The 25,731-nt window shown below is 36.5% G+C and overlaps 1 protein-coding gene across 1 annotated transcript; it reads right to left on the reverse strand.

Moving 5' to 3' along the window:
* Positions 1-116: 116 nt before the first annotated feature.
* On the reverse strand, positions 117-24,270 carry plekhg6 (pleckstrin homology domain containing, family G (with RhoGef domain) member 6). The gene is made up of 15 exons (XM_067449773.1): positions 24,151-24,270; positions 22,397-22,589; positions 21,054-21,185; positions 20,791-20,940; positions 19,366-19,461; positions 19,137-19,187; positions 18,509-18,658; positions 18,271-18,381; positions 15,578-15,727; positions 13,039-13,164; positions 12,846-12,965; positions 12,635-12,764; positions 10,146-10,261; positions 5,271-6,634; positions 117-935 (listed from the first exon to the last, which is right to left on the reverse strand). The coding sequence occupies exons 1-15, from the start codon at positions 24,168-24,170 to the stop codon at positions 752-754; spliced, it is 3,093 nt and encodes a 1,030-aa protein (XP_067305874.1). The 5' UTR covers positions 24,171-24,270; the 3' UTR covers positions 117-751.
* Positions 24,271-25,731: the final 1,461 nt, after the last annotated feature.

Consider the following 25,731-nt stretch of genomic DNA (forward strand, 5'->3'; position numbering starts at 1 on the left):
ATATATATATATATATATATATATATATATATATATATATATATATATGTAAATAAAGCAATAAACTACTTTATTTCACATGGTTTAATTTAATAATTTTTTTGTGAACAGTAAGTACAAGTTATAAACAGGTTTCCTAAATGTGGTTTCTTAAAATTGCTATACAAGATAAAACTAAAACATGCTGTACAGTTACATTTTTGTAAATATAATTATAACTATACAGTAGACACAATGTTAATAATCTTTTTCATAAAAAAAAATGTGAAGGCTGTACATAGGGTAAGTCTGGGGAAGTGTCAGGGTGTCTGATGAATAGAAAAGCTATTTTTAATTTTGTCATTTCATCTAAAACATTAGCATTTGTGAGATTTAGTCAGCCGAAAATTTGAGGTAAATTAATCGAATTTTGTGTCTCTGGAAAATAGTGATCTAGGGTATTGTATGATGTTGAATACCAAAGTTTTCTTATAAGAGTGATTTGTAGATGAATTCATGGTTTTAAATTTGTGGAGTAAAAGTTATTATGAAGTAAAAAAAAAAAAAGCATTATCATCATCATGCACATACTAAACATAACCAAATATTTTACAATTTTAGTAAAAGCACATTGTTCTTGGGGGCGTCTTCCACATGTTAACCCATTTAAAACTCAAATATATTTGACTATAATAGTCATGCTACATAATCATGCGTGTTTGCGCTTCTGCAAACACTTTTCACACGATACACAAGTTAAGTACTAGATGAGCTACACCTCACTGCATTCTGTTTCCTCCTGCCGCTCGGATCGTTTCCTCTCTGACCTGCGGAGCTCATTTGTGGTCAGAATCTGTTCAAACCAGTCTTCATCATCAAAATCCTCAAAACCGAAAACCTCCTCATCGTCAAAACACCAGCCTGGCCAGTCGACACTGACGCCCTCCGGGACATTGCTGCCACAGGGGAGAGAACAGGGTTAATGGGTGGATGTCTTCGAAAAAGCAAACGTTATTGTTCATTTCACTAGAGTGTGATTTTCACCAAAACAAATTAAAAAGAAAAAGAGTAATATGAAATATAGTTATTATATATATTGAGGTAAAAATGAATGAATAAATGTACTATTAACTCTTTTCCTGCCATTGACAGGATTTTCCGGTTTTCCGTGTTTTCGCTCTGGAGACCGGGGCACAACCTTTCTCAGTTTGTGTAAATTCAATCGGGGTTCAGAGTATTTATTTTATTCCACATTCATTTCCCACAAGTCTAGTACAATTACTGTATGTGGTTTTGTTTTATTAACAGGCCTACAGTGCATATACTTTTTTTCTTGGTTTAACCTGAAAGAATGGATGTGAAAACAATGCAACATTACCCCCAAAAATGCAAGACAAACTAAAATATTTTATCAATAAAATAGTATTAACTTTTTTCCAAATAAAATAATGCCATTTTTTAATAATTAAAAATAAAAAAAAATTGGAGTTTGACAACAAACACATTGCAAAATACAGCTATACAGCATAGTTCAAAAGTTCAAAACACAATTTATAAATATAAATTTCTGAACTTTTTTCCTCATTGCTTCTCAACAGAATTCATAAAAGCATAGATATAATTCTTTATTAAAAAACGTTTTATAACATAGTTATAAAAGCATAGTTAAAACATAATAATCATTTTGGAATATTGCCTTTATTCAACGGATTCTAACGGTTTCACAATAGAATCGATAAAGTATAGAATATAATAGCATATTTCTAATAAGGTCTCATTGTAACAGTGTGATAACATGTCCCTCCTGTGCAAATGGGATTTAAACAGCCGTTCATGTCTTCTGCTGTTATCAGCATTAAAAAAATGATCTCAACTGTTAAATAACATACTTAAGATTATCAGATTTGTCCGGTTTTAAATAAACACAAAAAACAGAAATTAAAAATGTACTTTTGCTATAGTTAAATGAATGTTCAGTGATTTGTCTATAACGTGTTGATATGGCATTTCATCATGCTGGCATGTGTGGAAAGTTTTAAACCATGTGTGTTACAACTAACCCCAAATTAGATTGTGCCCCGCTCACCCCCACAGAATCTTCTGATAAAAAAAAAAAAACAACAACAACAAAAAGGAACAGAAACAAGCGATAAAATCATTGCTTATGCATTGCAGTCTTGGGGGGATGTGAATCATGTGAAAATGATCAAAAACGCTGGCGGTGGCTGGCAACTTTTTTTTTAAAACGCTGGCGGGGAAAGAGTTAACAAACATTCTTTTAGGCTATATAACAAAATACATTTATATTTTGACACCATATAATGCCTATCAGATTCTAAAATAGTGTTTATTCAAATTTAGAAATTATTTAAATATTTAAATATTTTTTGGGGAACGCTTTAAAATAAGGTTTCATTTGTTTTAACTAAAGGATTAACTAACATGAGCTCTTACTGTATTTATTCTTCTTTGTTAATGTTAGTTAATACAAATACAACTGTTCATTGTTTGTTCACGTTACTTTACAGTGCATTAACTAATGTTAAGATATACAACTTTTGATTTGAATAATGTATAAGTAAATGTTGAAATTAACATTGACAAAGATTAATACATTCTGGAGAAAGGCAGTTCATTATGTTAGTTAATGTAGTTATCCAATGTTAACTAATAAAACCTTATTGTAAACAGTTACCATGAACTTTTTTTTTTTTTTTGGAACAATAGACCCTAAGGGGTCCACAGACACAGACACCTAATTGTAAAAGCACAAAGTACAATCAAATAGTTAGAAATGTTATGAAACTTAATTCATGTGTTTCTGATATATTTGAATGCACCGTACATTAAGTGACATATCATTGCATCTGTATTATGTGTAATTCTGTTTTCAGGGGAAAGCCTGACTCCTAATGGTCCTTATGAAGAACTAGCTGTACTATTATGAGAACTAGATGTAACACTAAGATGTAACACTTTTACCTAAAGTTTTGGGACACCTAGGCATCCTTCATAAGGATGAACTACATGCACATGAACTTTAATGTCATCCCATTCTTAATCTGTAGGGTTTAATATAGAGTTGGCCCATCCTTTGCAGCTCTAACAGATTCAACTCTTCTGGGAAGGCTTTCCACAAGGTTTAGGGGATTTCTGACTGTTCTTCTTGAAGCACATTTGTGAGGCCAGGCACTGATGTTCTATGTTCAGTTTCTGCTCTATTTCATCCCAAAGATGTTCTGTCGGGTTGAGCTCAGGATTCTGTGCAGGCCAGTAGAGTTCCTACAGACCAAACTCGCTCATCCATGTCTTTATGGACCTTGCTTTGTACATTGGTGTGCAGTCATGTTGGAACAGGAAGAGGCCATCCCCAAACTGTTCCCACAAAGTTGGTAGCATGAAATTGTCCAAAATATCTTGGTATGCTGAAACATTAAGAGTTCCAAGCCCAACCCCTGAAAAACAACTGCACACTATAATCCCTCCTCCACTAAACTTTACACGTGGCATAATGCAGTCAGGCAAGAACCGTTCTCCTGGCAACTGCCAAACCCAGACTCATCCATTGGATTGCCAGACAGAGAAGCATGATTCGTCACTCCAGAGAAGGCGTCACCACTGCTCTAGAGTAAAGTGATGGCGTGCTTTGCACCACTGCATCCGATGCTTTGTTTTGTACTTGGTGAAGTCAGACTTGGATGCAGCTATTTGGCCATGTAAACAGAAATTTGCTGACTTCTGTGCACTGTGCGCCTCAGCATGCGTGACCCTGCTCTGTGATTTTACATGGCCTGCCACTTCGTGGCTGAGTTTTTGTTGTTCCCAATTGCTTCCACTTTGTTTTAAAACCCCTAACAGATGACTGTTGAATATTTTGTATTAAGGAAATTACATAAATTATATTATTGCACAAGTGGCAACCTATACCATGCTTGAATTCACTGAGCTTCTGAGAGCGACCCATTCTTTCACCAATGTTTGAAGAAGTGTCTGCATGCAGAGGTGCTTGATTGCATACACCTGTGGCCATGGAAGTGATTGAAACAACTAAATTCAATAATTTGGAGGAGTGTCCCAATGCTTTTGGCAATATAGTGTACTTCAATACAATTTTAGAACAATGATGTGTTATAAATTTCTTACAATTTCCAGCAACGTTTTGAAAATAATAACTTAGAGAGAATTTTATGTAACAGTACACAGATGAATTGTGTGTGGGCAGAGAAGAAAAAACGCACATGAAACTGTCAAGTTCCGCAGTGCAGTGAAGCCTCTCTACAGTCATATCTAACAAATGGAACAAATACACTTAAAATGAAAATGATTGATTTTCCACTGGGCAGTAAGGGTTATTTCTGGGCTTACTTTATGAGAAAAATATTGATATTTTAAGAAGAAAAAAATTACACATGACATGCATAAATACATTCAAAGTGGTATTTTAAACCTTAGTGCTGCGACATGCTGTAAGACTTTATAGGAGTCATAATATATCATATGTATGCATATATCTATCATTTAGTTGTTCCTCGAGGTTTATTTTTATTTTACCAATTTAATTTTTCTTATTATCAATGACTAAAATTTGTAAATTAGTAAATTACAAATATTTATTTAATAAATAAAAAAATATCCTCACATAAGTGGGCCACAGATCAGAACAATTTGCAATAAACCAAAAAGGATGTGATTGTCCCTCATGTAAATTACTTTTTCCATGTAACGCAAATGAAATAGTATTAAAATGCAAAAGCTACTCCTATGCAATTGCATGCTGATCACTATTTATCCAGTTCAAACAACAACATATAGGCCTGGTTTCACAGAGAGGGCTTAGATTAAGCCAGGATTAAGCCTTAGTTCAATTATGACATCGAAGTATAGGTTTTTTTATTTATAAATGTGACTTCTGAAATGTGAAATGTGCATCTTGAGACCAAAAAAATCATTATTTTAAGATATTGTCAGTGCAAGTTGTGTTCCGTTAAAACAGCTCAAACATGCTTTTTAGTCGGGGACTAGCATAAAGCCTTGTCTGTGAAACCAGGAGATACTGTATAAGGTTAGGATTTTAATGAAGACAGAACAACCTGTGCCTCTTCAAAAAATGTTTTGCATTACATATCACCATCTGATGTTTTCATAGTACTACAGACACTTTTCTCTTTAAGAAGATCAAGAAAAAATGTGATTGCCATTAAAAACAGTTCATCATTGTAGCACTTGTTTTGAACTGTTCATTCGTTATTGATTGTGTGTTCGTATTGCGGTAGTGATGCATGTAGACTCACCTCTCTTTCTCATCCTCACTTCCATCCACATTTCCCTCTCTCCATCCATGTGCAGAAATCATACTGGGTCTTGCTGATTTCTCTTCTTCTGGCGATTGTGATGGAGAGGCGGAGACAGTAGGAAAATCATTTAGAGAAAAAGTCTTCTCTTTTGTCCTTCCCACTCTTTTTCCCAGTGCACGTTCCTTTTCCCGTTCCTTAGCCCTCTGCAGCAGGTTCTGGAGCGGAGAAGGATGAAGCTGGTTGTCCGGTGAGGGGCTGCGTCTGTGAGAACTTTGAGAGGAGCTGATCTCCGGGATGGAGGCGCTCCTCTGTGTCTTTAGTTTCACTTTTGTTTGACGCTTCCCATCAGGCGTCTGCTCAGGTTCAGAGAGCGTCTCGGGATCTGGTGATGATCGCTTTTCAGGAACATTCCATAACATCTCATGGTTGTTTTTTAAAGATCCCAGCTTAAGCACTAGGTGCGAATCCTGGGGTTTAATGCAAGGGTTGGATGTTCTTCTCTGGTTCCCATTGGAGTTTGGATTGGGAGGAAGCTCAAATCCATTTGCAGCTTTCTTGGAAATATCAGATGGTTGCAAATTATTCGGCTGCCTCTTCCGTAAACGAGGAGACTTCATGATCCTGATGAACCTCCCAGATCCTGTGAGGATCCCATTGTCATCTTCTGGTTGGCTGTGCAAAGAGCTCCTCCTGATTTCTTGAGAGTTATCATATGGATCCAGATGCGGCTTCCCTGTTTCTACACTTGCCCTATATGTTGGTGGAGTTATTGGAGCCTTGTTGGATGAAGAAGTGCTCGGCATGGATTGGCCAGAAGTGCCATTTTTCTCCACATGACCACCTGGTGACAATGAGTTACCGTTTCTTACAAGTAAGTCCAATTGTGTAATTTCATTAGAGTTTGCCTGTTTTCCATGGTTCCATGTAACACGTCTTTCAGTTATTTTTTTTAAAGGGGCCTCTTCCTCTTCCCACTGCCTGTTTCTCCCTTCTTTCATTTTAAATCCAGCTGAATCAGTCTTTCCCACAAATTCTTCAAGGACTAATTTGCTCTGATCATTCCGATGACCAACCAGTGGAGAGTTTTTATCCTCTGCCGGCTGTCGAACTTTACTTTGCTCCACGTCTGTCTCCACGTCTGTCTCAGACCTGTTGCTATGAAAACTTAATCCATTCACACACTCACCATAGTCAAAATCACTATGAGATTTGTCACTATCCGACTGGCCACCGGGATCCTCTATGACTTTGTCAGTCAGTTCATTCTGAATGGGAGGTCTCTCGGATCCAACTAACTCTGTCTTACTTGTGGTCTTCAGGGTTTTGTTGGTCTCATTTATCCTCAAAGTCTCTAATATTGCCTAAGAATATCAACAAGAATCAGTTTATACCAGTATTCTGCTCACAATCCTAAATACTGCACAGGTGTATTATGGTATATAAAAGGCATTTTCCATTAAACACTTCAGTGGCACAAATCTCATGTTTTTCTCCTCAGAAATGAGCTAATTTTAGTTTTCAAACACAATGTAAATGCAGAGTAATATGAGCATTAGCTGTTTACCGAATTATACACACACACCTCTATTTACTGCAGGATTTTGCCCAAGTACACATTTTTCTAATGTTATAAGCATTCTTTTAAAGCATGGAGTGAATAAAAGTAAAGAATATAATTATATATTTTTCAATTTCAACGCAAATTACAATGTTGACTGCAGCCCCATACTTTCCTCTCTGTTATTTAATAAAGAATTAACTATCAAATATTCTTGTGTAGTTTAAAGTAAATACAAAATGAACAATAACTACACAATAAATTATGTCCAACATTGAAAGCTTAATTTAAGTTAAAATTGCCACCCTATTACATTGAACCCTCAACATATTCTTGTGTAGTTTATATTTTATTTAAAGGTCCCGTTCTTCGCGATTCCATCTTTCAAACTTTAGTTAGTGTGAAATGTTGCTGTTAGAGCATAAATAATACCTGTAAAATTATAAAGCTCAAAGTTCAATGCCAAGCGAGATATTTTATTTAACAGAAGTTCCCTTTCAAAGCCTACACCGAACGGCCGGTTTGGACTACAGCAGGAAGTGCAGGGATGTAATGACGTCACTAGAACCGTTTGTTGACTAACCCTCCGCCCACAAGAACACGCAAAAAAGGGGGCGTGGTCTTGTTCTTCTCCCACGTGGAGAAGAGCGCGCATTCAGCACTTGCATCTCCCCGTTTTGGTAAGAGGCGGGACCGCTAAGCTGCTGTCCAATAACAACACAGGAAGCGCTGGCCCAATCAGAACTCGTTACATGTTTCTGAAGGAGTGACTTCATAGAATAAGGAAATCATCAGGCCGTTTTTAGGACAGAGAAACAGCGCTGTACAGATAAGTAAATTGTGTGAAAAATACTGGATTTTTTTACACGCGAAACATGAACTCATGTTATAGTGCACACTATAAACATAATCAAAGCTTGAAAAAAAGCAAAGAACGGGACCTTTAAAAGTGCACTATGCACCTTTTTTTTTTAAATTAATTTTAATAATGAGTCAATTATTGTGTCCAAACTCAGATAATAACTCATTGTGGAATGCGCCTATCATTGTTATAGATAGGTGAAGATCTGCAGATAAAAATCATTGCAACTTTGGCCCCGCCCACTGTTAGTGAGGAGAGAAGAGCAATACAGGATCACTGGACTAAAAATGTGGTTATTTATTTTAAACTATGTGAATGTCTCAGTTGAGCATTATTGATTTGCATTCGGTACATTTCACTGTGGATTCTTTGGTAAATCAGACGCAATTTCGGCACAGGCTTTGCAAACAAACTTTTACGATAAGGACTCGACAGTAATGTGATAACATGTAAGTAACCGTGTTGATTCTAATGCCTGATCTGACCAATGATTTCTGATAAGTAATGATTCATGTACAGTCAGATGTTCTTTGCCTACGTGTCATTACATCAAACCAGTGACTAAATGGTTAACTTCACATTGTTTAAGATGAAAATAATCTGTTATTTAAACTGTGATTATATATAGAAAGCAATCAAAGAACACTCCCTTTACAATCGCTGGAGCTGTTCAATCAAACAGTGCCAAATTATCAGTGACTGAGTTCTGGACTCTCGCCCAAACTCCCTATAATCAACAAATCTCTTATTTACATTGTGTTTGCACCATGGTTTGCACTGTTAGTGGAGATGAAAGCATTCATTAGTGTGCAGAAATCGAGTTGAAATGACAATATCACTGCATTCACACATGTCTGTGATGGGCTACAATGCAACCTTTTATTGCCACAATCTAAATATAATGTTATAATCAACACTTTTCACGTTTAGTTAACCTTGACAGCTGTAATACTAAAAACATAAGTTCCACATGTATACTTTGCTATTTCATATGCAAAGAGGTCAGCCAATCACAGTATGGGCATTATAATTGCACCCCAGGAAATGAGCCCTTTAATCCTAGTAAGGAATGTTTTATGAGCAGGATAACCATATTTTTCCCCACAGTCACACAGGGATGAAGCACAAATAAAACAATGCACTTCTGCAAAATGCATGCAGTTTTTTTTTTTTTTTTTTCAGTTTTTCTCAATTGTTTACACACAAATTCTGGTACTTGAGACACAATGACCACAACGTAACTCATTCACCGACCCCCTGAACCAATTCTGCTAAACTACAAGCACAGTTCCTGCTTTACACTCAAATTGCAGTTCTAAAACACACTTTTGTCTGCTTTTACACTACACACAATTCTCTGCTTTTGGCACAATTTTCATGCCGAAAATATCTTGTTTTCACAAGGAACACACTGCCACTCAAATATGCACACTGACTCATCACACGGGCAAACACCCGTCACACAGTTTTACGATTAGCAATCCGAGCTTTAGCATAAAAGGGCAACAAAACAGAACAGAAGAGAGGATGATTTTTTAATTTTATTTTTTACTGTAACTGTATAGAGTAAATTCTTCTGTTGTTTTGTATGTAGTGCATGTGCAACTTTGTGTTGGTTGGGAATGGGATGTACACTGTGTACATAGTTTTTGCAGGGTTAGGGTTAGTGTATTTGTGTGTTCTGAGTATGAAAACAATATTCTCAAATATTTTACAACACACTTATGTTTGTACTGTCTGTAGTAAGTGTAACACTGAAACAAAAAAAGGCCTAAGTCATTATGATGAATGGAGAAGTGTTTTCCATTCATCATAGTGTTTTACATTGAGCACATCAGTATTCAGCTGGTTCTTATAAATGTCGATACTTATGATGGTTTGTGTGTGTCATTTGAAAACAAAATCCCATTTTGAGAAGAAATAACATTGTTTTGAATGTAAAGTTTCATTTTGCAGGAGAATTGAGGGGTTTTGCCCATTGTGTGTGTTTTTTTTGGATTTGTGTGTAGAGTTCTGAGAATATGAGGCATGCTTTCAGAAAATGTGTGTAAACAATTGAGAAAAACTGTAACAGCTAAATGGCCAAAAGTTACATAGTGCACCTTTAATTTATATTTTATTTTATTAATATTTTTATTTTTAGAAACTTCCTAAGAACTTTTGTAATAAAATAAACTCATAAATAAATGGAAAATAAATTCGTTTGAGCAACTCCTGAGGTCGACGATCAGCATTTTCCGAATTGGTTCAAAAAAAAAAGAAAAGAAAAAAACTTCATATTTTGAGATTTTCCGTCCTCATTTTGTATCGTATTCATGGAAAGTGCCAAAGGTACAACGTTCAATGCATTCATTTAGAAATAACAAATGACAGTTTCTCAGGGTTGGGCATGTACACCCTGTCACACTGGTGTTTCATATTGAGTGTGTTTGCTGCGAGAGGAATGCCGTACCTGAGTCTCACGCAGAGCAGACACCCATGACACACAGCTGTCTGGACTGGGTGTGGACAGGAGGGTCACGCTGACAGCATAACCTAGATCACCAACCTCCACCAGCACAAACGAATCTACCAGGCAGAGCAAAACAGCACCGGGAAAAATAGAGATAATTATAATCCTATAATAGATATTTACAGAAAAATATTACAACTTGAAATTCCAATTAACTTTCCTTGAGGTAATAATGTGCACCAAAGTATACAGATTCCATGTCAGGTCATTTGCATGTTTGAATTCACAATTGCGTATGAATCTTATGTGACCAGGATATGCATGAGCAGTATTTGACACACCTTAGGTTGAGTCATTGTCTAACTCAAAAAGCCCAATTACAAACCAGCTTATCAAGTAATATGCCATACTGAGGCCTGCCATGCCAAGAACAGTATGTGAAATTATATAAAACAGAACTCAATGTGGAAAATCTATGTGCATGTTGATGCTGACTGCGTGTATGTAATGGATTATGTGTCTTTGTACATTTTAGGTTGCTATATCTGTAAATTTGGCTCTTATATTTATGCATGGTTTCTAACTTAACATTTATTTAGCAAACTGTGAAATATGAGTGATACCTTAACTTACTTTTGGACACAATGCTTATATTATATTATTGAAATCCAGCACAGAATATTAGAACATATGGTTCTCATTTTGGTTGGTGCTCCTGAGGCTTCTTGTTCAATCTCGATTATTTCTTTATTTAAAAAACGGTACTTTACCAATCGCAGCCAATATGCAAACACCATACTATGCTTATAGTATGGGACATTAATGTAAGGAACACATGGCTTATACAAAAATAAAAACTCTGCTTCTATATTAAAGAAAATGTTGTGTTGTTGTTGTTGCTGATTAAATTTTTTTTTTACAAACTATAGTATTAGTAGAAAAATTTGAGTGAAAAGTAGAATTTAAATATTAAAATGAATGTTTTTGCCAAACCAGAATGATTTAAGATTGTCCAAAAGAACATGTTTATTCCATTGTTTATCAATGGAAACAAAAGAGTGACCTTTTGTAGGAGTTAGAGTGATCAGTCACACATATTAAAAAAAAGTATTATCCTAAAACTTTATGCTTATTTCTGGACTTAAAATTATTATTATTATTATTTTTAATTCAAATTACATTTAATTCCAGATTTTGAATGTGGACTTTTGGACCCCACTGTGTACAGTATATTGTAAGCACTCTGAAAAGTCAGTAAGGCCCAATATTCTGTTTTAATATAAAGGAATTTTCTGTATTGATTTTAGTGTTTTACCCGTATTTAGATTTACACTTTGCATTTTGTTATGTTTAAAAGTCACCTTTAAAGTCGCATTTTGTTGAGTTTTAAAGTCACCACGTTAAAGTCACCTTATAAAGTCACCTTTAAGGTCACCTTTCAAAGTCACCTCATCATGATTTATTTGTCCATGCACATCATTATTTTGTTTTAATTCATAAGCTCTTTAATCAAAAGAACTTCCCCATCTTCATTGACTTTCTATTGTGGGAAGTGTCGAGGAAAAAAAATCGAGGAACAAAAACCCAGAAGTTTTTATAAGCTGTTGACCCAAAAAACGAGCATTTAAGGACACGAAAAATGTATACAGGCACTTGAGACAGAGCGCGACATGCAATTACACTGAGAACTGCGCCCACTGGAGGGGAATGTGATCAGCGACAGGAAATAGAATATATAAAACTGACATTTGGATATTTGATAAAATGTTTACTGCACACGTAGGTATGGGTATACTGAGACATACTGAGTGTCAGGACCTCAAAATGGACCCAGTCTTCCTGCTGAAGCTTCACAACTTATTGCCTGTATCCACTTTTTTCTCCTTAAACGCTCGTTTTTTCTGGGATCGACAGCTTATAAAAGATTAATTATGTATTTTAGCTTGTTTGCTATACACCTAATCACACATCAGCTTTAAGACATATTTCTGTTTTTTGTTATAAGTAAGAAAAGACGAGGCGACCTCTTCACGCAATACAAAGTCAATGAGAGCGGGTGACATGGCTGCTGGCAATATTTCCTGCTGGCGATATGATCCAATTAATTGCAGATGGACAAAGTCCAAATCAGATTCCAAATCAAGTCCTACATTTTTCTTGTTCAAGAAGCCATTTCACTTGAATATACGTCACTTTAACTTTGTGGTTAAAGAAAATATAGGCCTATGTAAACTATTTTTTTCCAGGCAGAAAATGACCAGTTATTCTTCAGTTTTTCAACCTATTTTGGTATCATAGAGTGTGGTGCATCATTATAAGTCTTAAAAAGTTTTATTTTGACATATCAAAATAACAATATAATGACCAGGGCATGAAAATATGGCCTATGTGCATTAAAAATGTCATTGGGTATACCTGCCCTTTCATACTGATGTAGGCCAAGTTTCAGGTGAGGTTTATGGGATTGTTATATATATTGTCACACTCACAGCCATCTTTGAGCTCAATGCAGTGTATTCTTTCCAGAGGCAGAGGGGGGCGCACTACCTTCAGTTTGTCTGATTTCTTCTGCGTTTTGGTCATCAACAACACATCAGTGAAGAGCAGGACTACAAGTTCCTAACAAAACCAGAAATGAATGTTGAAATTCTGAGGCAAATACAATAACCATTAATACATCATATCTGTCTTGTCACTTGCCTTGTTGTCCTTTCTTCCTCTGATCTTCAACGTTTCTTCCAGTACTAGCTTCCGTATGACATTTGGTCCAACGCCCCTCATCGGGCTCGTCAAATCAAAGCAACACAACTCACGAACATGCTGTGGGTTTGAGCTCTCTGTTAGGCTTTTAAAAATAATTTAATAATGTTCAAACATTGCATCTTTTGTTTACCTTGTCTATTTCTTCACTCAGACCTTCTATCTTTTGCCCCTCTATCCTTTGAGCAGCAACGGAAAGGGCTTCTTTCAGATGCATATAGTCATTAATAGATTCCAGAAAATGATTGACACTGTTCAACTACAGGAGAAAGAGAGAAAGTGAGTGAGAAAAACTGAGTGCAGATCTTTATCTTGAACTTCAATGTAAAGTAAAGACTGTGCAAGCATAGAGAGACAGAGATTACAAAGATGATAAAAAAAGCAATGCAGCAGTTAGATTTGTTTTTCTTTTCACACATAATATTTTAGATTATTAATACCAACTATTGAAAGTGCTTTTGTTTTTATTCTGTTCCATTATTTTTATTCTTTTCCATTCCATTATTAATATTATTAGTCAATAATATATTGAAACATTTAAACAGTGAAAAAGTTAATTAAAAAATCTAATCATTATTTTGTATTTTATTTATCTTATTTTTTTGGTTTGAAGACAGCAATACTTCAACTACATAACCAAGTTAGCAATAATTTAATTCATAATTAAAATTGCATAATTATTTCTTATATTTTTTGTGTTTTAGTAGATTTTAAATGTGGTCTCTTGTGAACTTAGTAGACAAGCAGTTTTATATTGTAAATTTATATTGTTAGGTAAAAGCATTGTATTCTACTTTTCAGGAAAAAGACGTTTTTTTAATAATTATACACTATGTTGTTAAAGTTAGTATTGTGGCTTTTATACTGTATGTGGTCAGACTCTTGTATGTGTTATTATATTATAAACATTTAACCAAAATCAAGCTCAAATTGTGTTTTTGATCAGCGAATTTCAGTGTTTTAGCTGTCATTAAAACGGCCGCATCTGAGGTAAGTGATTAACTTTTTCATCAACTTACAGGTTATAAAGTGTACTATTTTTAGCTACATGGGTGTTCGTTTTTTGTTTTGTTTTTTGTCATTTGGTCAAAATCACGTTATTAAAGACGAAGTGTTAAGCGCTAGACTAAGACACTCTTTTCCCCTGATCAGATACATAAAACATAAAAACGCAGTGTCTCGTTCCCCTTCTCAGGGAACCATGGTTACAGTTGTAAACTGGCATTTCCTTTCGAAGTGGGACTCAACAATGTGCCTGGAGAACAAACACCAACTCCACCATGCTGAGGAATGCCTGCCTCATTAGCTGTAAATATGCACAACCATAATGGGCAGCATAAATTGACTCTATGACAGTTGCGTCAGTCATTCAGGGTGTGTCCTAAGACTTATAGCTTTCAAGTGTTAATATTCCCTCAGCCATCAGCTCCTATGCTCCATGACAAGGAACATTTTTACAGCCTTCCTCTATGTGGGCCAGGCGTAAGCCCCATGCGGCCCAAGAGCAGGGCTCTAAGGTTTAGCTATATCAACTTTTGCATGACACAGCTCATCGGGAATACTGGCATGGAGAAATTTAAACTGTTACCCTTGGTCTATCACTTCCTATATGAGGAGCATAATAGGTGTCACATCTAGAATAATTATTCACCATCCTTGTAACACAGAACTCCAACCCCTATAGGGAGCCGCAGGGAAGCTTCAGTTCTATCACCACAGTGCAAAAGGCCTGCCTTATACCCTGCCTGGACTCATCCAGGATCCCAAGACTTTCAGCACCTGCAAATGTGCCTGATAACAAATGGAATGGTATAAGGCAAATAACCTCTACTTGTTTGGCTCTAAGGAATTGCTTAAGGCTCCAATGGAGAGCATAGTACCCTACTTTAAAACCCTAACAGTGGGAAATGGTTCTACTCAAAACTCAACCCTGAAGAACAGCCTACCAAGCGGAGCCTGGTAAGTGCTAGCTACAACCTTCCATACACCATAACTGGGGAGCTATCTTACTTTAAGACCCCAGATTCCTGTGGGAGGAAGGTCAAGTCTCTTATCACACTATTCTAGGACCTGCTATAGTCTGTACTTTATTCAATCAACATTAGTCATACTGGCATGAACAAGGGGATGTCTCTTCGTCACCATCACTGCCATTTAATGACCATCTTCACATATCACAGGTGCTTTGATAGTGATGTTATGAACCAATGCAATTGTTCTGTTGGTACACATGCTTCAGACACCAGTCATGTAAATGTTTCCACCTAGGTTCCACCTAGCCTCAATCTGTTGAGTTCCACTTTGAAAGGGAACAAGCGGAAACAGTCCAAACTGCATGCAGCACTTCATTCACGATAGAGTGGTGGCGCTATGAGGTTTTACCAAGGATCCAAAAGTAATGATTTATGAAAAAATACGGAGATACAAGTTTTCCACCTGAAAGCAACAATATCATAATTTACATCAGGTGTTTTCTGGGGACACCATGGGCTCAAGTAGTGCTAGGGGTCCATGAAAATGACCAATAGGTCCTTTTTTTTTGAGAAAGCACTATACTAATACATGTAGTAAAACATTATTTAATGTTGTTTTATTATACTACACCTTGTGTTTGTTTAAAATGAAATGTACAGTATGTGAAGTGTTTCATCACCATCGTGTCATAGTCTCACCATTCTCTCAAGTGCGTTTTGGGTGGGGAGGTTTTGTGTGGTCTTCTGAACAGCTTTCAACAATAGAGGGTATTTGGTTATTCTCTGGTGTGGTTTGGCTTGCATGTCACCCAGTCTCATTCGCCCACACTTTGGATGATTCTCCACCCACTGCAGAACAGATTACATCAAGATAATAAGAAACATCATGCATTTATTTTCATGCAGCATATCTGATTGTAATGTGCATCTCTCAACTTTAACAGCGTGGTACAGTTCTTCAGTTCTTTGACACTCTATATTTTGGTTTGCATTGAATTGTACAACTGGTCAATTAAAGATATGGTTAATTAAACACTTTTAGGGCTTAACGTGCAGTTATTTTTTTACAATGTACCCTTCAGGAAACAGCCCCCATAATGAACCACTGCAGTAAAACCACCACAAAGGCAGGCGATCTTACAGTCATTTCTAGTCTGCTTACTCTGCATACTGTCCACTGGTGAAAAAAACATTGACAGGGGAACTTGGTGTCGTAAACAGTTCATTTGAAATGTGGAAAATGAATTCACACCTCTCTTTTCTTATGCAGTTCTTATGTCTATATTTAATATACTTTTCCAGCCTTAATTTAGCTTCAGATAAAAAGTAGTTGTTGTGCTTTCCTGTATATGTTTTCCTTTAAATAGCACTTTTAAGATCTATTAAATCTCATTGAAATACATCAGTAGAAAAAAAGACCTGAAAAAGACATTGTGCACAAGTCACCTATCAACTTTATTTATATATAATGACAATTGTTTCAAAGCAGCTTCACAGTGTTACACAGGAAAATATTGTAACAAAATGTGATTCAGGTGTACAGTCGTTTTGAAGAAAACAGTGATGTTATCAGCTTATTTTAATTTATCATATAGCGACAATGTTGGCAGATCAGTATTATAGTTTATAGAATTAAAAAAAGACCTAATAAATTGATTTTATTTGTATATTTAGTTGAATAACTTAGATCGAAAGTTTAGTGTCCCCAGATAAAAAACACAAATTAAATTGATTGGCCTGGATGGCCACTGTCCTACTGAGTTTAGCTCCAACTTGCCTCAACACACCTGTCTGGAAGTTTCTAGTATCCCTTTATTAGCTGGTTCAGGTGTGTTTAATTAGGGTTGGAGCTGAACAGGACAGCGGCCCTCCAGGAGCAGGATTGGACACCCGTGGGCTAAATGGGGTTTAAAAAGCATGCATGTATAAATGCACACATTGAATCATCCATTCAATTGATTTCAAACATTAGGTGTGTTCGCCTTGAAGCGGCACTGCACATGCCGATTTGTGTAAGGCATCAAAGCATCATGAGAGTTATAAGCTACACTGTGTGATATTTTCCCCCATCTAGCGGTGAAAAGGTATATGACCATCCAGTGAATATTAGTTTCTGTTCCTCTCAATTCCGATTTCGTTTTAACTCTTACAGTGGCCAATTTAGTCCAAGATTAACATGGCAATCCCCCTCTTCACATTCAACACGGTGCCATCGAGTGTTAAAACGCGAAAGACGAAGCTTGAATTTATGGGTATGTCCCTCTTTGGCTAATGTACTTTCAAGATGGAGGGGCAACATGGCGACCGGCATTCGAACCCCTCACCCGTATGTATTTTCAATGGCATATTATAAACTTACCAGAATATTTTATTACTTGAAAGAAGTAAATATACATTAATGAGCACATTTTTTTTTTTAAAGAACTAAGTATTTTTAGCTAAGAATAAACTAAAAAAGTTACACAGTGTAGCTTTAAGGAACAGACGGCTCTGTATGTTTTCAAAACGCTCTCGCTGTACTTTAATTGTCATACATCGATTGGTCTGCCCAGTGCCACTTCAAGACAAATACATCTAGGTAGAAAGTGAAATCGCTCCTACTAGAAATTTCCTACTACAGTTCACTTGAAGGAGTGAATGAAAATGAGTCGGTGAATTCCGACAGCCGTTGAGTGTACGTCGGCTGTAGAGGGGAGCAGGACACAATGTAACGCGGGGTTAGTTGTAGCACACATGGTTTAAAACCTTCCACACATGCCAGCATGATGAAACTTAGTGTATTTATTAGTTGCCATATCAACACTATAGAGAAAGAATTGCGGCAAAATTAAAACATCTTTTGAAGATATCACTGAACATTTATTTAACCATAGATTTCAAAACAAAGATTCAAACCGTTATGAATCAGCGTATTGATCGCGTTTCAAACTGCTGAAATCATGTGACACTGGCGATCCGAATCATAAATCGATACACTGATTCATAACGTTCAAAACTTTGCTTTAAAATCGGCCCATCACTATACAAGTCGTTATTTAGTTTTTTTGTGAACAAAAACTATTCTCGTCGCTTCATAAAATGATAGAGCCACTGTAGTGAGATGGGCTTTGTAACGACGTCTTTAGTGTCTTTATGGGTCTTGAGAGAGGAAATGACATTGGTGTCAATGAAGGCCTTTCTGAGCCATCGGATTTCAACAAAAATATCTTCATTTGTGTTCTAAAGATGAGGTCTTACGGGTGTCGAACGACATGAGGGTAAGTATTTAATGACATAATTTTTGGGTGAACTAACCCTTTAACACTTTCTTTTGTGATACAATTGCTTTATTTGCATAATCATTTTTCAATAAAATAATTATTTGCTTTTAACATGAATATGATTGAATGTACCGTAAGATAGGTGTGAAATTGTGGGTTTGTGTCAAGCTGTCTGCGTGCAAACTCCACATTTCTCTCCCCTTCCCAACAGTATTCAAAGTATGCAGGAAAACGGTCAGGAAACTGGAAGAGATGAAAAATGAGGGAGGAAGAATAAAATGAAATGTAGAGAGGGTATTAGGGGATGGCAAAGGTAGATCTGTTTTTAGCTTTATTGCTTATAATTTAATGAACAACAGTTTTATCATACCTGCAAACATCCAGCCTCAAGTTTCAGGGGGTCAAAAGGTTGTCCAGTGAGACGCACTTCTCGTAACATCGGATACATCACTTCATGCCAAAACAGTCGATGTGCGTCAAGGATAGAAGGAAGATTGGAAAAGAGCATTGTGGGGCTGACCTAAGAAAGAAAGAAAGAAAGAAAGAAAGAAAGAAAGAAAGAAAGAAAGAAAGAAAGAAAGAAAGAAAGAAAGAAAGAAAGAAAGAAAGAAAGAAAGAAAGAAAGAAAGAAAGAAAGAAAGAAAGAAAAAGAGATGGAAAAAGATTTATTGATACAGATGATTGCCACAGACATGGGTGCTATCGCCCACACGCGCTACGACAAATCAAAATATATTTTTTTCCGTCTTGTCCGCTCAAAATGTTTCCATTTGTGACATCACCGTAATGCTCCAGATTATACTGAATGAACAGAATGAGTGATCTCAGACAAATGACAATGAACAGCACATTATTTGACCGCACTTCTGCGTCATGCGCATGCAGTCAGTCTGCCTGCTATTTACATATGCTGAGTATGTCTAACTCTAACTCTAGAAGGTCAATTCAGAAGAAAGCGGTTTCATGTAAATATGTGACAGATGAGGAGGTGAACATACTTCCTGAAGGAATCCGTATCCGTGACAGTGTGACAGTGCTGCCAGCACGAGCTGTGCAGAAATGAAGATGTGCATTAGCCAGAAAAATACAAGTGACTGAGGAACAATGTGTTAGATATCTGCATATATATATATTTTTTTTTGATTCATGTTGTTATTTTGATATATATCTGACCAAATAAACTGTAATAAATTCATTATAAAAAATAACTGTAAAGTTATGACATACTTCTTTGGCAATAGTGAGTTTGTTGATGTAGGTAAGCTCTGTATTAAGAAGCTCCCACAGTGCCTCCTGTTGGTGTCGCTGGCTTTTTGACATAAGCTACAAAGAAAGAGAGAAATAGAGAATGTCATTAATACTCCATCTTACAATAAACACACTTTGTTGTCTTCTCTGTTCTGCCCACTGCATTTTGAAATCAAAATTTATTTTGATTATTGGTCTTATTGAGCATGATTCTATAATTATTTTGGCAGACATCACCAATCACCCAACCTGCTTTACAAACATTATGCCTTTTCACTATCTAATTGTCCATTCTATTTGTCCTCAAAAGAAGGAAATCTCAAGTTCATAATTTCCAGAAGGAATTTAACTTTTCAAGTCAGAATCACATCTGGGTAACTGTTTGTCTGTCTCAGCAGTGGTACACACCTTCCAATGTCTATTTGTGGACATCAGCATTATCTGTGCAAAATATCACTTTTTGAAGTGTTTGTACTGTAGGCTAAAGGTAAAGGTTTGCCTGTACTGAAACAGTCAACTCGGGTGTGAAGCCATTCCTAGCTACGACATCCCTCGTCTGAGGTAAATGGAATGCCACATAACTAATCAAGTTCCAAAATGTGTCTCCAGTAGTTAGGTGGTATGGCGTTTACACAGTACAAGTCAGAGCTCTCAAAAAAGTTACAGTTTACAAGTTCTGAGTTCTACGAGGATGTGAACACAAGTCGGAATCTTGTAATTACTGTTATTCTGACATTGCATGAATATACGTTTAGTTTTTCCTCCCACCACATATTATTTTCGTCAAGTTTCTCAAGGTAACGCAAAAGGTTTACGAGAGAATGCAAACATTTTATGAGCGAACCCAGTCTGGGTTTAGTGGTTGTCAGGAAAACGGTACTTGCCTGACTGCATTATGCCAAGTGTAAAGTTTGGTGGAGGGAGTATTATGGGTTGGGGTTGTTTTTTATGGGAACTCTTGTTGCTTCAGTATACCAAGAAATTTTGGACAATTTCATGCTCCCAACTTTGTGGGAACCGTTTGGGGATGGCTCCCTCCTGTTCCATTAAGATATGGATGAGCGAGTTAGGTTTGGAGAAACTTGACTGGCCTGCACAGAGTCCTGACTTTAACCCGATAGAACACTTTTGGGATGAATTAGAGCAGAGACTGCCAGCCAGGCATTCTTGCTCAACATCAGTGCCTGACCTCACAAATGCGCTTTAAGAAGAATGGCCAAACATTCCCATAAACACTCTCCGAAAGCTTGTGTAATGCCTTCCCAAAAGAGTTGAAGTTGTTAAAGCTGAAAAGGGTGGGCCAACTCCATACAGATTAAGAATGGGATGTCATTAAAGTTCATGTGCATAAAAAGGCAGATGTCCCAAAACTTTTGTTCTCTCTATCTCTCCATCCATCCATACCTTATGAGAGTGCACTATGTCTGTCCAGCTCTTTTCCAGTGTTCTTTCAGAACCTCCCTCCCCCCATGTCCACCTGAGGTCAGTAGGTATTTTGAACGATTCCAGAACTTTTTTCAGTGCATTCACCTGCCCCTGAACACCTGACTGATCCTGAGAGAGATAAATAAATATGTAATAAAAAAAATGTTATTTAGTGCAAATACAGCATGTCAGATGTACCTTCAGCATAATCATGTTGGGCCTTTAGGCAAAAAATAAATTACCTCCAATGTGGCATTTTTGTCAGACATTCCCTGGCTGAAAAGCGCCTGCTTTAACGCGCCTCTGGTCTTCCCACCGGCAGATGTTCCCTTGCTCACGGTAGAAAAGTCGACAACTGACCTCTGCTTCTTTTTCTGAAAATGCAAATTTGATATCTAAGCTGAACTCAGCAATCAACCAAAGCCTAAATAAACCACGTTTTGTAGTGATATCCATCACCGCATATGAAACACAACAAGATCTAAAAGTAGAAGAGCAGAAGCATAGCCGTAAATGTGCAGATGATATTGATTGGTTAATACAAATGTTATTACATGACCAACAAAGTATATTGTTTCATGTTCTACTTGTTCAAATCACTCGAGGACAGACATATGACCATTTTTCCAAACTTCTTAACACGTGAGCACCACTATGTTGCAGAATGAAAGCAGTGGACATTTGTGTTTTAGTAAAAAAACTGAATAATAAAGGGCTGAATGTTTGACTTTTTGTAAAAGGCTGAATCTGTGTTTCAGGGCACCAGGTTCCTTCCGCTAAAATGGTAGCGAAGGGTGCCAGCAAGTACAATGCCATGGGTTTGTTTCCAGTGGTCATAGACCAGAGATGCAGATTTAAAGACTCTGATGAATAACGATGTCCAAAATTAAGAAAAGTTTATAATAAAGAAATGTTTTTGTAAATATTCATGTTGGGACTCATATGGTTCACTATTTAAAACAATAATAATATTATCATTAAAACATTTTTTATATATATTTTTTTCCAAATATTGTACAAATATTAATACATATATTTTTCAAGGTAAAACATGTATTTGTATAATGATTTATATTTATTTTTTAAAAAAATTCCTCCATATTGGGAAGTTGCACCACATGATATTTTGCATAGAATCTGAATTAGCCTTGTTATGTGATAAAAAAATATTAGAATTTTAATCTTAATGACCTTGACACACAGCTGTGATTGGTTTTAAGGGGTCTACTTTATGATATTATTTCCTTTATTTTCTTCCTTGAGCATATTGGTTGACAAAAGAGTTTCAAATGTTTATAAATGTTAACTCATTCACTGATTTTTTTAAATAATAAAATTAACAACTACATTTTTTTTACAAGAATGTATTCTTTTTAATGAGAATCTTCTGATAATATTTTTTTCTTCATTACCTATGATATCTGGAGTATAACAGTATCATTAGGCTACTTTTTAACGATTTTTTTATTTTATTTTTTTCTATTTTTGATCACATTAATGATCCAAAATGCAAAGCAAAATAATATATAGATAAAACTGTATACTGCAAACATGATCCAATGAGAGAATCTCATGAATTGAGTACCTGGTAGCCTATAGTATTGTATCTTTGTTTCTCTTTTGCCCTCCGCTGGCTGACTGATGGTACTGCAATAATTCCATCATGAACGACAGTTTTCTCCTCTTTCTCTTCCTCGCCATGTCTGTCACTCTTGTCATCGAGGGCAGTTTCCTCTGGGGCCATAACATTGCTCAGTTCCGGTCCTTTTGATGGATTACTAATGTGCACAGAGAAGATTACAATAAGTGAATAGCTTAACACTTGAACAAGAATAACATGAAAGACAGAGAAAGAATAAACAGGCAAAGCAAATCCGAAAGTAGTGTCATTGAATGATTATAGAAAAAGTCATGCTATGGTTCATTTATCAATGTGCATATAATGCATAACAATGTAACAAACTTTAAACCACAACTGGAAAGAACTGATGCCAGACTTCTGAAGCCCACTGCAGTGACATTTATATCTCAAAATATAATGCACACACACACATAGCTATCGTGGTGGGTTTTTTGAAATCTTTTTTCTTTCCATTGATGTCTATTGTTTTCATATTGACCTAATGATGATTTTTATATAAAGTTAAATGAAATTATTTATATTATATACTATTATTATTTTATGCCAGGCTTGTTTTTTCAATTGTTTACATCCCCAATTATCCCTAGGTTTAGCTCAATTCTGGGGACAAATTTGTCACCCATAATAAAAGTAAATATGGTACACACAAACACATGGTACAAACACACACACACACACACACGTTGAGTTTTTGTGAATTGTGGAGACTTTCCATAGGCGTAATGGATTTTGTACTGTACAAACTGTACATTCTATGTCCCTACACTGCCCCTGCCCCTAAACCTACTCATCACAGGAAACATGCTGCATTTTTACATTTTCCAAAAAACATAATTTAGTATGTTTTTAATCCATTTACCTTGTGGGGACCGCTGGCTGGTCCCCACAATGTAGGTGATTTCAGGTTTATATTAGCTACATTGTGGGGACATTTGGTACACACACACACACGCACACAATTTACAAGCGGCATGGACATGCTGAGGACTATAAACACTCATAGCTACGGTAAGCTACCATTAGGTCTGATTCACACGATTCACTGTAACTCAGGTGAGTCATTTTTACCCAGGCGTGAATCTCACGGGCAACAAATTAATTAAATTGTGATTCATAAGACTCGCAGACTGAGACTGAGAAATCTGCCCACGTTTGATCTTTTTTGGCAATTCACCAATTCCGCTCAAACACACCTTGTCAACATTATCATCAGCCATTAACTGAAGGTAAAATACCCCGAACATACGAACACACACACACAAACACACACACACACACACACACACACACACACACACACACACACACACACACACACACACACACACACACACACACACACACACACACACACACACACACACACACACACACACACACACACACGTCTGCAATGAAGATTTGTACTTAAAAAAGCATAAAATGGCATAAACATACAGTTATAACAGCATCAGTGATATAGCCTAAGTAATTTAAGCAATTTCGATCAAGTAGAATTCTGCAGCATAAGAAAATGTATAGTACAATCATTTTTTTAAATCAGACTATTTAGATGTGATTTTTATTTCAGACATTATCCTTATGTACACACACAGAGAGAGAGAGAGAGAGAGAGAGAGAGAGAGAGAGAGAGAGAGAGAGAGAGAGAGAGAGAGAGAGAGAGAGAGAGAGAGAGAACTGTCTTCAACAGTATATACCTGGATTTATCTGTGTCCATTTCCCTCAGACAGTCATTTTAAAGGTCTCTTTCTCTCCCTCTTATCTTCCTGACTGCGCCTGCTGTGTCTTTCTGTTTTTCGTTCTTCTTTAACCCTTCCTTAAGTAACAGGTTGAGCAAGCGAGTCAGGATTCTTCAGTCTTAGATCTCCGGCATGGCTGCACCCTGAGAAGATAAACCTGATTGGGTCATTAGTGCTTACTGATGTGATTGACAACCAACCAGCTGTTGATCACAGGAACATAACATGTTAAGTTATAATTGTTTAGACAGGGTTGATAGATGTGTGGTTTAGTCCCACAAAGACAAGCATGCACGCACTCAATAAGGAAGAAAGATCAGATGCATTTTATTCAGTGCCCAATCAGGAAATGAACATGTCTGGTAGGTTTTAATAGGTGTTTACCCAAGGAAAACCCATCAGCATGATGGTACCTAAATTTGGCTAAATAAATAAATAAATCTATTAGATGTTTTGGCCATTTTTTTCATCTTTTAAAATATGCCCATAGCACGAATTGTGTGGTACTGTAAGTCAACGTTAATAATCATATAATTCAGTGGGACAGGAATGCATCATTATGCAAGATCATAAAAGACATGCATCAAGACATAATTACACCAACACCTTCATCAAACGACTACACGGTTGGACAGAGCTTGTCTATAGAGGTTAAGGGCCTGCTAACAAAACACTAGTAGATTTAGTGTGTGAGCGCTTTCATCAAAGTTTGTACCAGTTTTCTCAAGAGTGGCTACTAACTTTCATTTTGATCTAAAATGGAAATCACTATGAAAAGCAAATTACACATACGACTTCAAAATACACACAAACAGGAACAATTTTCAAGAGATCCTTTAAATCCTGTAAGTTATGAGGTGGGGTCTCCATGGATCTGACTTCTTGTTCAGCACATCCCACAAATTCTCATTTGGTTTGAGATCTGGGGAATTTTGAGGCCAAGTCAACACTTGGGGACCTCCTGATACGTAACAAACTGTGATGCACAGTGTATTCTGACACCTTTCTATCAAAACCAGCATTAACTACTTTAGCAGTTTGAGCTACAGTAGCTCTTCTGTTTGATCGGACCACATGGGCCAGCCTTCCATGTGCATCAATGAGCCTTGGCCACCCATGACCCTGTCGCCGGTTTACCACTGTTCACCACTTCCTTGGACCACTTTTGATAGCGATACAGTTTTAAAGATACTCTGACACAGTCGTTTAGCCATTACAATTTGGCACTCAAATCCTTCCACTTGGCAGTTTTCCATGCTTTTAACACATTCAATTTGAGGAAACATTTTTCACTTACTGCCTATTAATATATCCCACCCACTATTGGGTGCAGTGATGACAAGATAATCAGTGTTAATCACTTCACCTGTCAGTGGTCATAATGTTATGCCTGATCAGTGTATATACACACTCACATCATTTTATCAAAAATATATAATTTTAGCACAACAAAGTCACCAGACAAAAAGTCACAAAAAAGTGAAATGTAAAGTTTTTTTTTTTTAAATGTTTAAGTAGGTTTTTGGACATCAAGATATA

This window comes from Pseudorasbora parva, chromosome 7 (assembly GCF_024679245.1).
Source record: "Pseudorasbora parva isolate DD20220531a chromosome 7, ASM2467924v1, whole genome shotgun sequence".
Classification (NCBI taxonomy): domain Eukaryota; kingdom Metazoa; phylum Chordata; class Actinopteri; order Cypriniformes; family Gobionidae; genus Pseudorasbora; species Pseudorasbora parva.